The 15,723-nt window shown below is 45.1% G+C and overlaps 1 protein-coding gene across 12 annotated transcripts in view; it reads right to left on the bottom strand.

Annotated features, from left to right (window-relative positions):
* Nucleotides 1-15,723, bottom strand: part of TAF5L (TATA-box binding protein associated factor 5 like) — a 31,867-nt gene that overhangs the window by 3,892 nt on the left and 12,252 nt on the right. For 10 of the 12 annotated variants that reach the window (XM_013983234.2, XM_021074283.1, XM_021074278.1 and 7 more), the window contains 2 exons: nt 12,481-12,585; nt 5,984-6,708 (listed from right to left, as the gene is read on the bottom strand). In XM_013983234.2, coding sequence (XP_013838688.1) covers nt 5,984-6,708; nt 12,481-12,585 — 830 coding nt within the window. Of the gene's footprint in view, nt 1-5,983; nt 6,709-12,480; nt 12,586-14,456; nt 14,568-15,723 lie in introns of all 12 variants that reach the window. The other 2 variants (XM_021074286.1, XM_021074285.1) reach the window with 2 other exon arrangements.

The following is a 15,723-nucleotide window of genomic DNA, read 5'->3' as shown; positions in this document are numbered from 1 at the left end:
CAAATAGGAATTTTTAAAAATCTGTAAAGGATATTCATGTAATAATAAACTCTATTATGTACATGATAAAATATGCCTAAAATAGAAATTTTAAAAGAATAAGAGAAACAAGGACAAAGAGATTTGCAAACATGAGCCTCTATACTAGAGCCTGTGGGCCCTGCTTTAGACCAGGGAGTACCTGAATATCTGACTTGCTATGACGTCTGCTTCTGCACTACAATGTTCCAAGGGCCCCAGCTCCCTATGCAGTTTTTCCTAGATTAGGGGTACTGTGGGATCTGAAATTTAGCCTTGGGCTGTTCCCCAATGAACTACTAATGAAACTGAAGGAAATTAAATATGGCTGGGCGTGGCAGTGAGACACTGCTAGCTGTCTGAGTGGTGACAGCGGCCTGGTCGAGGACAGAAACAGGCTAGTGTGAATGGACGAGTGCTGCAAATATAAAAGACACACTGAACTCTTGAGCTTTAGGACAAAAAGGGAGAATGCAACAGACTTCATTAGTACTTTAAAAAATATTGCTTACATGTTGAGATGATAATATTTTGGCCATACTGGACTGCATAAAATACTTTATTAAAATTAACTTTGACCATTTCTTTTTTTTTTTTTCCCTTCTTTTTGTCTTTTTCCAGGGCCGCATCTGAGGCATATGGAGGTTCCCAGGCTAGAGGTCCAATCAGAGCTGAAGCCACCGGCCTACACCAGCGCCACAGCAACACCAGATCCGAGCCGAGTCTACAATCTACACCACAGCTCATGGCACTGCCAGATCCTTAACCCACTGAGCAAGGCCAGGGATCGAACCCGCAGCCTTATGGTTCCTAGTTGGATTCGTTAACCACTGAGCCATGACGGGAACTCAGACCATTTTTTTTTACTTTTAGTGTCAGCACTAGACAATTTTAAATTACACATACATATACGGCTCACCTTACATTCCTTTTGGCCAGCACGGATCTAAACAACACTTTTATGCACATAGTACAGAACTGAATACTAGTGACGATCCTGACTGTACTTTTCACATTTAGAGTACAGGATTAGGGAAAGAATGACCGATCATTATATGAACTGAATATAGGTGCTGTTCTGTTGTCCTATTCATGCAACTGGACAGAAGGGCAAATCCTCCAGCTGGTACCTGAGGTTTGCCATGTTGCTCAAATATTAAAACACAGAGCTGCCAATCACAAGGGTGAAAGTTGGATCTAGGGGGTGGAGGCTGGGTGGGGTTTGCAGGCCCTCTCACTAGCCTGTGTGTCTCCGCCAGGAGGAGGCTTCCAGTACTGGAATGACAGAAGAAGCCTGGTTGGGCCTGAGAACAATTTCAGGGGCTAATCCAGATGATCCTCGAGTGGACACAACAGAGCTGCAGAGCAGTGCTGTAACTCATTGTATTCAGTGTAGTATTATACTCACATAGGTGCTTATAGTTACTGTTTTTTTATTTTTTTTAATGAGTTATAAATCACATACTATAAAATTCATTTTTTTTTTTGGCCACACCCCCAGCACATGGAGTTCCTGGGCCAGGAACTGAATCTTAGCCACAGTTGTGACCTACTCCACAGCTACAGCAATGCCAGATCTTTAACCCACTGTGCTGGGCCAGGGAATGAACATGCATCTCTGTGGTGACCAGAGTTGACACAGTCGGATCCTTAACCCACCACGCCACAGAAGGTACTCCTAAAATTCACTCTTCTTAAAGTGAATAATTCAATGGTTTTTAGTATATTCACAGAGTTGTGCAAATATCAATAGTATCCAGTACAGAACATTTTCATCACCTCAAAAACAAACCCTGTACTATCAGCAGTAACCCCCCAGTCACCTGTGCCCAGCCCCTGGTGACCACTAGTCTACTTTCTGTCCCTGTGGCTGTGCCTGTTCTGAGTGTTTCCCATAAATGGAATCATAGGACACGTGGTTCTTTGTGACCAGCTTCTTCTATTTTGCACAATGTTTCCAAGGTTCACCCACATTACAGCATATGTTGTGTACCATGTAGCTTCACATGGTGAATCATATTCCAATGTATAGATATATTACCTTTTTTATTCATTCATCAGCTGAAGGACACGTGGGATGTCTCCGCGTGCTACCTACTACAAATAATGCTGTGAACATTGTGTACAAGTTTTTGCGTGGATGTATGTATACAGTTCTCCTGGGTATAGACCTAGAAATGAATTGCTTGTCTGACCACTGTTTTAAACACCTAGTAAAACACCTTATCCACTAATTTATTGCTTCCCAAATATTAAAGCAGAGACGGCAAACTGGCTTTTTATTTTGGTTTACACAGTGCTTCCTATTTCCCACTACCTCTCTGATCAAGGTGTTTCATCATTTACTTTTACCTGCTTGGCTTCTATAGGCATGTGAGTTTTTGACCTCTGAATTAATACTTTCAATTTTAATTGTGAAGTCTATATGGAAAAAGAAACTCCAAGTTCTCATTGAAGAAACATTAAAAACCAACCCTCAGAACTAATTTATAGCTTGCTTTCCCCTGAAATCCTCCTTGTCAGAAACCAAAAAGAAAACTTCCCCAAACTGCTGTGACAAAATGAGTGGGGGTGAGGTTAAGTGGTGGTGGTGGTGCTGGGTATAGAAATCCCAAACAGGAAACTCAACTTTTATTTATTTATTTTTTTGTCTTTTGTCTTTTTGTCTTTTGTTGTTGTTGTTGTTGTTGTTGCTATTTCTTGGGCCGCTCCCGCAGCATATGGAGGTTCCCAGGCTAGGGGGCGAATTGGAGCTGTAGCCACCGGCCTATGCCAGAGCCACAGCAACGCTGGATCTGAGCCGCCTCTGCAACCTACACCACAGCTCATGGCAATGCCGGATCGTTAACCCACTGAGCAAGGGCAGGGACCGAACCCGCAACCTCATGGTTCCTAGTCGGATTCGTTAACCACTGCGCCACGACGGGAACTCCAGGAAACTCAACTTTTAAACTAAAGTTGAGGAAGGTCTCAATTTTAGTCTAAAATTGAAAAGTCGTTCTCAAGGACGGCAGAGGCTAGAATTTATAGCACTAATACAAATAATGATAAATGAGCCAAAAAGACAGACAAAACCACCACCCCTGACATCCTGTTTCCTTGAGGTGGATGGCACCTCCCCACCAGCCACTCAGCTGAGACACAAATGCCCTCCTTGCCCCTTCCTCCCAGCAAGCCCCTCTGCCACTCGGGCACTGAGCTGCTGTCTGGCCCACCCACCGGGCTCCTTCTCCAGACCTGCTACTCCCGTGCCAGTGCCCACTCCAGCCACACTGAACTTCTGTCAATTCCAGAATTCACTGTGTCCCTCCTCACCCCAAGGTCTTCAGATACATGCAGAATGTGAGCAGAACAAGGCACAGAGCTAGTTTTCACTTGCAGCCAGGCATACTCTTAACATTCTTTATTTTTGTCTAATGTTCTTTACATCTTTCTATCTTTACTATCTTTCTTTATCTTATTTTTTTGCTTTTTTCTTTTTAGGGCCATTCCTGTGGCATATGGAAGTTGCCGGGCTAGGGGTCAAATTGGAGCTGCAGCTGCCGGCCTAAACCACAGCCACAGCAATGCTAGACCTCAGCTGCATCTGCCACCTAAACCACAGCTCATGGCAATGCCATATCCTTAACCCACTGAACAGGGCCAGGGACTGACCCATATCATCCTCATGGATTCTAGTCGGATTGTTAGTGCTGAGCCACAACGGAACTTGATCTTATTTTTTAATGCCTAGACCAACCCCCAAACTCAGGGTTACCAAAGCTAATAAGGTTAGTAGGAATAATTTTTTTTTCACTTTTTTTTTGTCTTTTGTCTTTTTAGGTCCACACCTGCGGCATATGGAGGTTGCCAGGCTAGGGGTCTAATTGGGGCTGTAGCCACTGGCCTACGCCAGATCCGAGCCGCATCTACGACCTACACCACAGCTCACAGCAACACCAGATCCTTAATCCACTGAGGGAGGCCAGGGAGCGAACTTGAAACCTCATGGTTCCTAGTCAGATTTGTCTCCGCTGTGCCACAATGGGAACTACTAAACTAAAAACTGAAAGTAAATGAGGACAGTATCACTTAGTTGTATGTGAAGAACCCCTAAGAGGCTAGAACTGTCTGCGAGAAAAAGAGAAATTGGATAATTCAAGTACATACACAATGAATAATATTTTGGAGGGCACTAGAGAATTGCAGAAATCCAAACTTGAGTACTGGAATTTAGACTCTACTCGTCATAACAAACTCTTCTTATTCTCTTAGTTGTAAGAAATAAAGACTCAATGGCCACACAACTAAAAAGTGACTCAGAAAACCGGAATAGGTAAAGAGAGGCTTAATTTGTATCTCCAACATTTGTTTTTTATGTTTTTTTTTTGTCTTTTTGCCATTTCTTCGGCTGCTCCCGCGGCATATGGAGGTTCCCAGGCTAGGGGTCCAATCGGAGCTGTAGCTGCCGGCCTATGCCAGAGCCACAGCAACGCGGGATCCGGGATCCGGGATATGAGCCGCTTCTGCAACCTATACCACAGCTCACGGCAACGCCGGAACCTTAACCCACTGAGCAAGGCCAGGGATCGAACCCGCAACCTCATGGTTCCTAGTCGGATTCGTTAACCACTGCGCCACGACAGGAACTCCTTTTTTTTTTTTTTTTTTTTTTGGTCTTTTTAGGGCCACACCTGTGACATATGGAGGTTCCCCGGCTAGGGGCTGAATCAGAGCTATAGCTGCTGGCCTATGCCACAGCAATGCCAGATCTGAGCCATGTCTGTGACCTGCACCAGGCTCATGGCAATACCGGATCTCTAACCCACTGAGTGGGGCCAGGGATCAAACCTGCATCCTCCTGGATACTAGTCAAGATCTGTTTTTGCTGAGCCATGATGGGAACTCCCTGTATATCCAATATTCTTTATGTCTTTATGAGCAACTGGAAATTAACTCAAGCGATTTTTTTTTTTTGTTCACTCATTCATTTTCCACCTGGTGCAAGGAATTTTCCATCTAAAGTAACTTGAGCCCAAGCCATGTGATTTTCAGTGGTACTATGACAAAAACATCTAGCCCACAACTTTGGTGGTGTCACTCTCTGGGGAGGATAACTCTGGGAAGTGCAACTGCTGTCTCTTTTGCTCAGGTTTCTTCTGAGGCAGTGATTGTCAATGATCTGAAACTAGGGTGCTGGGCCTGCCCTTTGCCCTGACTACCCTAATCAACGCAAACCAGATCATTACACTGACTACTGGATGAAATGCCAACCATGCATCCTTTTCACAGTGGGGTATGGGGAATCCTGGGTGAAGCCAGAGGACGTGTGCCGCTCTCGAGAAGCTGAGAGCACCCAGGGTGGGTGGGAGTGGAGAGAAATCCATGTTCTTATTTACCTTTTCTTTCCTTTTTTTTTTTTTAAGGGTTGCACCCACAGTATTTGGAGGTTCCCAGGCTAGGGGTCAAATCAGAGCTGTAGCCGCCAGCCTACGCCAGAGCCACAGCAACGCAGGATCCAAGCCAAGTCTGTGACCTACACCACAGTTCATGGCAACACCGGATCCTTAACCCACTGAGTGAGGCCAAGGATCGAACCTGCGTCCTCATAGATCCTGGTTGGGTTCGTTAACCACTGAGCCATGACGGGAACTCCCTCGTTTACTGTTGATGAGACGGTGAAATGGCAACATCACAATGTGCATGCACACATGCACACCCACATTTACATAGATCTCAATATTGGCTCAAGGTCTTTAATTAGACTTAGCAACATCATCCACATTTCAGACAGAAATAGTTTTCCTCTCCACGAGGTAGGGTGCAGGTAGGAACTCACTGGCTATATCACAAGGCATGAGTCTGGAGTTAGCCAAACAATGAGGGAAATAATGAAGCCCATTCTACACGAGCTCTGTCGCTTGTCCTAAGAATATTCTAAGGACACTAGGAAGGCAGGTGTAGGAAAGAAAACTGATATTCCTACCTCCTCCTCCAGGATATCACAAGCCAAGTGGATGCGGGACACATCTACCCGATGGGGCTCTGGCTTGAGCTTCTTGGAGCGCAAACTCCATAGCTTTATACAGGAGTTGTCAAAGCCAGCCGCCAGCAGCTTGCTCTCTGGGGAGATCTCCGCTGTGTTCAGAAGCTGCTCGGTGTTATAGAAGGCATAGAAGCAGATGGTGGTGAGGGAGGGTGGGCCATCCTTGACGCGCTTAATGCTCTCCTGCAGGACCTCTAGCGCGGCCTCATTCTGCAGGATGGGGGCCGGCATGTCGGTGGGCTCCAGGCCGCTGCCCTCGCCCCGGGAGGAGCCGCCACTGGCGTAGAGCTGGTAGTCTGTCCTCTTGGCGGGCTGCACGTCCAGATGGATGTGCCAGGTGAGGACCCGGCACAGGGCGGCGTTGTTGTCACTCTGGAGGTAGCGGAGAAGGTAGTTGTAGCTGTCCTCCTGGAGACGGACCACGTACTTGTTGTCCAGGAAGGCCCGTAGCCGGAAATTGGACAGGATGTCCTGGACGGTCTGCGTGGTCTGCAGCTGCTCGATGACGTCCTTCTGGCTGGCGTTCTGCAGAAACATCCCGTGGAAGCGGCTGTAGAAACTTTCCACCGTGCTCTTCGCACTGTTCTGGACCAGGTTGAGATGGAGGTAGACAAAGAGGGGATAGAGGAGAGGCATCACTTCGTGGCTGTGCTGGGAGTCAGAGTCTACAACGAAAAGAAGCGAGGGCTTTATAATTGATATCATCCTCTGGAGAGCCTGGCAGGTGACCCTCCTCACCAGGACCCTACTCTCTGAGGCTATGGATTGAAGTATAAGCCCAACACAGAATTCTGGAAACCCGAAGTCCAAGCCTGTGGACCAAGGAAGGAAGAGCATGAATGCTGCAGCCCAGCAAATGTGGCCTGAATCAGCCGCAAGCCAGGAATCCAATGCCCAGAGGTTAGATTTGCCTGTTTTCACACCCATTCGGTAGCTCGTATCCAGGTCTTTAAGGTTAGTAATTCCCCCAACACATCAGTGTTGCTCAAACTGGGTACCTCAAACCTTGGAGAGACCTTAGATGTATTCTTGGGAGACCGAGAAACTTTTAAACTTAATAACATTAAAAAAAAAAATGAACACAAGTAAATCAGAATTATCTGGATGGCCTTTAGAAAGTAAGTACTGACACATAGCTTTGTGCTCTGTCTTGTGATTACTCTTTCCCCATCAGCTGCAGTGATGGGTTCATGAACAGATCCAGCTACCTGGGCTGGCATGTCCCAAGGCTAAGTGACACTGTTCATCCACAACTGTCCCATATCTGTCAGTGTACTCATTCTGATTTCACTGGTTAAAAAGTACAACTTCTCTTCTGCAGTGATAATTCACAAACAAAACATTTTCATGTCATTAAGACTAAATCGTTTATTAATTTGAGAATTTAACACCATAAAACTACGTGACCAAGAATGCTCAAAAAAGTGTGCAGCTTTGTTATGAACTAAAGAGAAAAGCACAGGGCTGTATGTGATGCCTCCAAGAGTGGGTGGGTCTCGTCCAATCAGGTGAAGGTCTTAGTAAAACAAAGACTGACCTCCCTCAGAGAAGAGGAAATTCTGCCAGCAGACATCTCTGGACATGAACTATGGCTCTCCAGGTGCCAGCCTGTGGGACCACCCTCTGGCAGATGTTGACTTCCTGCCTCCACAATCATGTGAACCAGTCAGTTCCTTAGATATCTCTCTCTGTATACATTCTACTGGTTCTGTTTCTCTGGAGAACCCTGACTAATCAGATTTTGGTATTTCTTTAAATTCTTTGGGGTGTGGCCAAATATACATATCTATACATGTGTAATCTGATTACAAAGTAGCATATTCTCTGAAAAGTGGGCTTTTCCTTCCTTCCATCTATCCACTGAATGTGTAAGGAATGCCTATTTGGTGCCACGCTGCTGGTGGTAAATAGAGAAAAATGGGGTTTTTCACGGAGTCTGCAGAAGCTGCTGTGAAAAGGACACTAAGTGACACTAAGCACTGAGCCCACTGGTCCTCATTCCCTTGCCCTTCTCTGCAGATTGCATGCTGTCCTTCGCTCTGAAACAGCAGAGCCTGGTCCGACCGATCATGTCCCTGCCCTGGGGGATCCTCTTCCTCCCCTCAGTCCTCAAAGCTTTAGAGAACCAACATGGCGTGTGCCTTCTCGAGCCAGGCAGCTCATACCCATGCTGGGTCTAGAGTCATAGCTGTCCCCTGGTTCAGATCCAGAGTGACTGACCCCATAGTCTTGTCTTCCCTCTTTGTGTGAGGAGAGCTCACAGAGCCTCTAGAGCCCAACTTCTGGAGAAGTATGTTTAGGGCACCACAGCCCTAGAAACGCATCGCCATCTTCCAGACTTTGGTCTGTACTTCCATGCAGCTGATGCAGCCCGTATCCCTCTTAGATCCTCCCACTGCTGGCTACAGGCAGGAGGCCATGGACAATGTAAAAAGTATCACCTGATTTATTTTCACCATGAAATCAAGACCCTGTGGTGGACAACTCAGGCTGGCCTCCCATCACCCCTCTCACAAACACCCTTATCAACTTATGCTTCACAGGCATTCACGCTAAGGCTTGTCTCCCTCATACAGGATAAGGGTCACACTTCTAGGCTTGTGGTCACTTCTTTCCTCAGTTCTGCCTGTCTTTATCTTTAGTTGGAAAGCTAATTTCTTCACTGTTCCTGAAAAAAGAATCACCATCTCTGGTCTTGTGCTCCTGCCTTTACCTGCAGCCCGAACCCTCCCACTCCCCAGCGAGGCCTTCCCTGACTCCCCATCTACATCCTCTCCTGTCACTCCAATTGCAATTCCCATGGACACGACATCCAGCAACTGACTCCATCCACACTGACCCCACGGAAACACTTTCCTATATTCACATTTCATTTAAAAACTGTTACTTTTAGGAGTTCCCATCGTGGCGCAGTGGAAACGAATCCGAGTAGGAACCATGAGGTTGCGGGTTCACTCCCTGGCTTCACTCAGTGGGTTAAGGATCCAGTGTTGCTGTGGTGTAGGTCGCAGATTCAGCTTGGATCTGGTGTTGCTATGGCTCTGGTGTAGGCTAGCAGCTGTAGCTCCTATTAGACCCCTAGCCTGGGAATCTCCACATGCTGTGGGTGCGGCCCTAAAAAGACAAAAAAGACAAAAAAAAAACCCCCAAACAAAAAAAACCCCAAAACTGTTACTTGTAGCCTTCCTTTTATGTTACGAGTAACTTCCAATTTAGACTAAGGACTACATGTTATATTTTATCTTGATGCTTCAGAAAGGTATTTAAGAGTAGTGAAAAATGTTCCAGGAAAAGCAGTCTGTAAGGAAAAACGTATGTATTCACCCCTTCAAAACAACCTCTGACCAGTGGATTAGAGAATTAAATTATAGACAGAGTTAACAGACATCTTTCTCAGTTTTAAACCAAGATAAATTGTGGGGAGTTCCTGTCATGGCGCAGTGGTTAACGAATCCGACTAGGAACCATGAGGTTGCGGGTTCCATCCCTGGCCTTGCTCAGTGGGTTAAGGATCCGGCGTTGCCGTGAGCTGTGGTGTAGGTTGCAGACGCGGCTCGGATCCCGTGTTGCTGTAGCTCTGGCGTAGGCCAGTGGCTACGGCTCCGATTAGACCCCTAGCCTGGGAACCTCCATATGCCGCGGGAGCAGCCGAAGAAATGGCAAAAAGACAAAAAAGAAAAAAAAAAAAAAAGAAATTGTGGAAGAAAAGGCTGATAGATTACAACTTAATGAAATGTAAAGTTCTGGGCAAAGGAAATCATGAGATGAAAATAAAAAGGTACATATATTAGGAAGAAAACAGTACATCAAATATAAGGGACTCATAGCTATTCCACATTATGAGCTCTGGCAAATATTTAAGAAAAACATCAGGAGCCCAAAGAGATAAATTTCTCCTTAGCCATGCCCACAATATGCAGAAGTTCCCGGGTCAGGGATCGAACTTGTGCCACAGCAGCAACCCAAGCCACTGCAGTGACAACGCCAGGTTCTTAACCTGCTGTGCCATAAGAAAATTCCCCAAAGAGATAAAGCTGAACAGAAAACTTTGCACTGGGATAAATGTCATTAGTGATCAATTAAATATATCAATTCTTCACTGCAAAAAGTCATCATGGCTCTACATAAAATTATTCTAATGAGCCTATTTTGCTATAGCTATACTTCAATGATTAAAACTATAAACAAAAATCTATGTAATGTTACTACAGTCATGTGAACGTCATTTATGATGGAAATAAGAGGTCACATCCACGACGAGAGCTGTTTCAGAGCCTAAGTATGTGGAGTGTGTGGCTCACTTCCAACACATCTACTGCCATTTCCAGGCTGTGTGCAGTCAGCTCTCACAGAAATTCAGGCTGAATGAGTGAAGCTTCCTCATCACTAAATTGATGAGAGAAATTATACTCATATAATATTTTAAAAACCAAGTAAAACAACTTCCTAAAAACTGATTAAAAAAAAACAAAAACAAAACCAATGCTGATTCTTGCTTACCTCTAAATGAATCATTTTTTTCTTTTTATTTTTTTGCTTTTTTAGGGCTGAACCTACGGCACATGGAGGTTCCCAGGCTAGGGGTCAAATTGGAGCTGTAGCTGCCGGCCTACACCACAGCCACAGCAACATAGGATCCAAGCCACACCTGCGACCTACACCACAGCTCATGGCTACGCTGGATCTTAACCCACTGAGCAAGGCCATGGATTGAACCTGTGTGCTCATGGATGTTAGTCAGATTCATTAACCGCTGAGCCACAACGGGAACTCCAGAAATCCTTCTTATAAATCCAATTTTTCTTTATCTTTAGTGTACATGGAAAACAGCTGATCACTGTTCTGAGATATTTAACATTCATATGATACGAGGATCTTAATGGAATTTCTTTTTTCCAGTTTAAACACAGTAGACTTTTCCTAAACTTTTAATTTTCATGACTTTTTTTTTGGTCTCTTTTCCCATTTTTTCTAGGGCCGTGCTTGCGGCATTTGGAGGTTCCCAGGCTAGGGGTCTAATCGGAGCTGTAGCTGCCAGCCTACAGCACAGCCACAGCAACACTGGATCCTTAACCCACTGAGCGAGGCCAGGGAGTGAACTGCAACCTCATGGTTCCTAGTCATTAACCACTGTGCCACGAATATGGAGTGGGAACTCCATAATTTTCATGACTTTTTCATTTTTATAACAATTTAACAGACTTTTCTCTACTTATGAATCCCATCACTCAACAACCGTGAGACTGATAAAATAATCGTCTCTAGGGTTTTATTTTGTAACCTGTAACAGTTTGGTCATTTTGCCCAGCTACAGTTGCTGTGATCCTTAAGCCACTGAGCGAGGCCAGGGATCGAACCTGTGTCTTCATGGATACTAGTCAGGTTCATTACTGCTGAGCCATGACAGGAACTCCTGGATCATTTACTTTAAAATACCAACCATTATGAAGGTCAGCTATAATTAGGACAATTCTAAATACACAAAATAAGGGTTTTTTTTGTTTATATATTGAACACTTAACATCCATCTTTGCTATTAAACATAATTAACCTGAGGACTGTTCAAATACGGAAAGAAAAAATATTTTAACTATAATTTTTTTATTAACTAATACATGCTAATTACTCTCCATCTTTTGAGGATAAAGTTTTATGTTTCTTATACCTCAAGATGTTTTGCATAAAGAAAGTACTCAACAAAAGACTTTAATAACCAGAATCAACATGGTCTCTCCTATAGTAATCAACTCTCCAACATTAAAATTATAATTAGTCATCTTAGGACTAGACAAAACCACTTGGTTTTGCCTTTGAACAGCCTTCTTCACACTATGTATGAGGAGCTAAAGGTCCCAGAGAAGCTAAATGACTCCATTTTTTAAAAAAGTGATTAATTTTAAAACTCACACAGTGAATTAGAAAAACTGATTAGAACTCATGTCTACTGTTATCTACTGACTGTGTTTCCATGGTTGTTATGCCATCCACAAACTGGTCTAAATTGCAACTTCTGATTCACAAGGATTATTGTCTTGCATTCTTGGAAGTAAGGATGAAAGACCATTTTGAGATGCACTACATCACCAGTAGTGACATCAATGTACATTTCAAAACGGCTGCATTTAGGGATGCTTCCCTATGCAGCAGAATGAGCTGCTTCTTATTTATTCAACACAAGTCACAATTGCTTGTCATGTGTCACAGGCCATGGACAAAACAGTGAGTAACACACCCAGAGCCCCAGCCCTTGCAAACTTGAATCCCCTGACTTAAGTCCCTCAGAAATTCCAACCCACCATACACCTGAATGCAAGGTCTGTGTTAAACTACCTTTGAACCCCTGCTACCTAACACCATAGCTGGAATAGGGCAGGTTCTCAGGGAAATGTGTATCACTCTTTCCTAAAAAGAAAAGGGTGCTTGTGCTGAGTACTCACCAGTAAGAAAATTCCGCAGCCTTCCAAACTGTACTTCATATTGCTGGGGCTCTGCCTGGCAAGGGGCTGCAGACACTATGTTGGCACAACCAGATTCTGATTGGACTAAGGAGGAAAAGATACAAAGATGAGGACAGGAGAGACAATCATTAGCCCAACATGTGACAGGATGGATGGAAGGGGGTGCTGAGGGGGCTCCAGCAGCACCTGACATTTTGTAGAATTTCAAAGGATATTAAGGCTTCAGGTTAAATACATACATCTATCTCCTCGCCTTCCTGATACCCAATGACATGGCAGCACAAGAAGGGAAGGTACAAAGCACAGGATACTAAGTTGGACCAGGGAGGACACACACACAAGCTCAGGAGACTCCATAACCTGAGATGGGTCTACTCTCAAAGGCTGTGCTGGGCACTTAGTGGGCCCCGCCACCTGGAAATCCAGTGTCTTTCACCTCTGAGAAATTTCCTTGAATCATTTTGTTGATTTCCTCCCATTTTCTCTTTCTGGGACTCAGTTTTGAGGCTACACCTTCTGAAATGATCCTTTCATCTTCTCTCCCATATTCAATTTTTTGACTTTCTGGGAGGCTTTCTCAACTTTTGACCCTTAAACTGACTTTTCAGTTTTACTGTCATGTGTTTATCTAAATGTTCTTTCTTTTCTTAAAATAGCATTCTCTTGTTTCAAGGCTATTAATGATGGTATTTTTGAAGTGTTCTTTTCTCTGTCGTTTGGTTCTTCTTCTTCTTTCTTTTTTCTTTGTTTTTTTTTTTTTTTTTTTTTGGCCTCATCCGCAGCATGTGGAAGTTCCTGGGGCAAGTGATAGAACCAGCATCATAGCAGTGACTCAAGCTGCTGCAGTGACAATGCTGGATCCTTAATCCATTACACCACCAGGGAACTCATCTGCTGTTTGCTTTTCACAACTTCTTTCCTTTTCCACTTTCATATTAAGTACAGTAGTTTCTCCAAGGGTCTGAGAGGCCCTAGCTATCTGGGAGTGAGGTACCATAGAGCAGATGAGAACTTGGTGTGTGCACCCAAGCAGACCCAGATGGCAATTTCCCAGTGTCAGTGTCTCTAGGTCTCTTCTGTTGGCAGAGCAGGCTCAACAGGCACAAGCCTTTTCATCCCCCCTGGACAACATGTGCCTGGTTGCCAGTGTTCTGAGTAGAGGCAAAAGGAATGCTGGAGTCTCAATGTTTAGTAACACATACTTCATCTCCATTCCTGAGTTTATGCTTTCTAAACGGAGAAGCAAAATTCTATCCCCACTTTTGGCTTGGGGTAAGCAGAGAACTGGGGGAAGGTGGCTGAGGATTGAGAGGAACCGTTCTCTCAATACTTGGGGTGAAGCACTGACAGGTGTTGGAGGGTGGGAGCAGCGGTGGTCATTAACATAGCAGGGCCGAGGGACCACCATGTAAAATGTGAAGTGGGTACAGGTGCAAAGACAGTAAATGTTCCCCCTAGACCCCAGAGGCATCTAGAAGCAGGAGGAGATGCTGGAGGCTGCACAGGTGAGGATGGGGCCTCCTTTGTGCTGCCCAGCCAGGAGGGGCCCTGTCCCGAGTCCCTCTCCTCATCATTCCCATGACCACTCTGCAGCGCAGGCTGACCTCACCTCTCCCCGGATCACACTATGCCTTCTGCCTAGTTCCCTGCTTCTAATCTGGGCCTCCCCTCAGCAACACAGACACAAGGGCCATCCTAAAATCCACATTTGATAACTTGGATACCCTCCAGCAACTTGCTTCCCAACGAGCTCCTAACGATTCTTTAGAAACTCAGTTCATTCCTTCTACAATTTGCTGACCCCTGACTTTATGTTGGGAACCATGAGACCTTCTGGGAAGCCCTTCTTGACCTGCCAGCCTAACTTAGTGGACGATCTTCTTTGTTCCTATAGGGCCTGAGCACTCCCCTTCCCAGAACTCACTGCGTCACCCCCTCCACAAGTGCTGGTTTACCTGCCTCATTTCCCGACCATGATGCTAAGCTCCTCAGGAGCTGGGATCAAATCTTAGCTCTTTCTGGAGCTTCTCAGCACCTGGCCGACAGCAGACGTCCAAGACTGTCTGCTGAATGAAGACATAATTATTCAGATTACTCAAAAGAAAGACACCTAGGACAAAATCTTATGATAATTACATTTCATGCTTCTCACATTTCTTGGTGGCTTTCCAAGAAAAACAGTGACTCTCCTAATCAGCCATTATAACCAAAAACACAAATTTTATAGTGCTTGCTCCTATTTTCTAACAACTACAGCACAGGATTACTGTCCGCAGGTTCTAATGAACACAGGGCATCAAGAGATTAAGAAAGACTATGAGGGCAAGTTGAGAAGGAATTCCTCTGGTCCTGCACATTGGCCAGCCTTCCAGAAACAGTAAGGTGTGCATGAATCTATTCCAAGTCCATCACCTGGCCCTGCTCTTGTTGAGGGCATAACCCCAGTAAGGTGTATATCAAACTGTCCCAAGTATATCATCTGACCCTGCTTTTGTCAAGGGTAACCCTAGTATGGTGTGCATGAATCTATTTCAAGTCCATCACCTGGCCCTGCTCTTGTTGAGGGCATAACCCCAGTAAGGTGTATATCAAACTGTCCCAAGTATATCATCTGACCCTGCTTTTGTCAAGGGTAACCCTAGTTGGTGTGTATGAGTCTATTCCAAGTGCATCACATGGTCCTGCTCTTGTTGAGAGTAACCCACAGGGTCTAAAGAAGAGGGAGATTGAGGGGGTGCGGCACTGAAGATGAGGAGGAAGATACCTGCTGGGTTCCACCAGGGCAGCGGGAGCCAGGAGCCACTCCCCTAAGGACACCTGAGTCCTCAATGTCCATCCCTCTTTTCCTCCAGCGAAGACAATACACTCAGAGCAGGGAGGATAGGAAGAAAGATGAGGGAGGGTCTAGCATGGGCAGAACTGGACAAGCACTGCCACCTCAAACCCCACCCCTGACCACTTAAGACTTCCATCATCACCCTAAAAGCACTTCAGAAAAAAAATGTTCCAAATCTCCAGTACATGAATCAGTATAAGAAAATAATATCACATTAAAAGCCCGCATTCAGTAGTTCCCGTAGTGGTTCAGTGGTTAACTAGGAATCATGAGGTTGCGGATTCGATCCCTCACCTCGCTCAGTGGGTGAGGGACCCGGCATTGTTGTGAACTGTGGTATAGGTCACAGACGCAGCTTAGATCTGGCGTTGCTGTGGCTGTGGTGT

This window comes from Sus scrofa, chromosome 14, assembly GCF_000003025.6.
Source record: "Sus scrofa isolate TJ Tabasco breed Duroc chromosome 14, Sscrofa11.1, whole genome shotgun sequence".
Classification (NCBI taxonomy): Eukaryota; Metazoa; Chordata; class Mammalia; order Artiodactyla; family Suidae; genus Sus; species Sus scrofa.
Note: the sequence above shows the minus strand (reverse complement) of the source record. Positions and strands in the feature narration are given on the sequence as shown.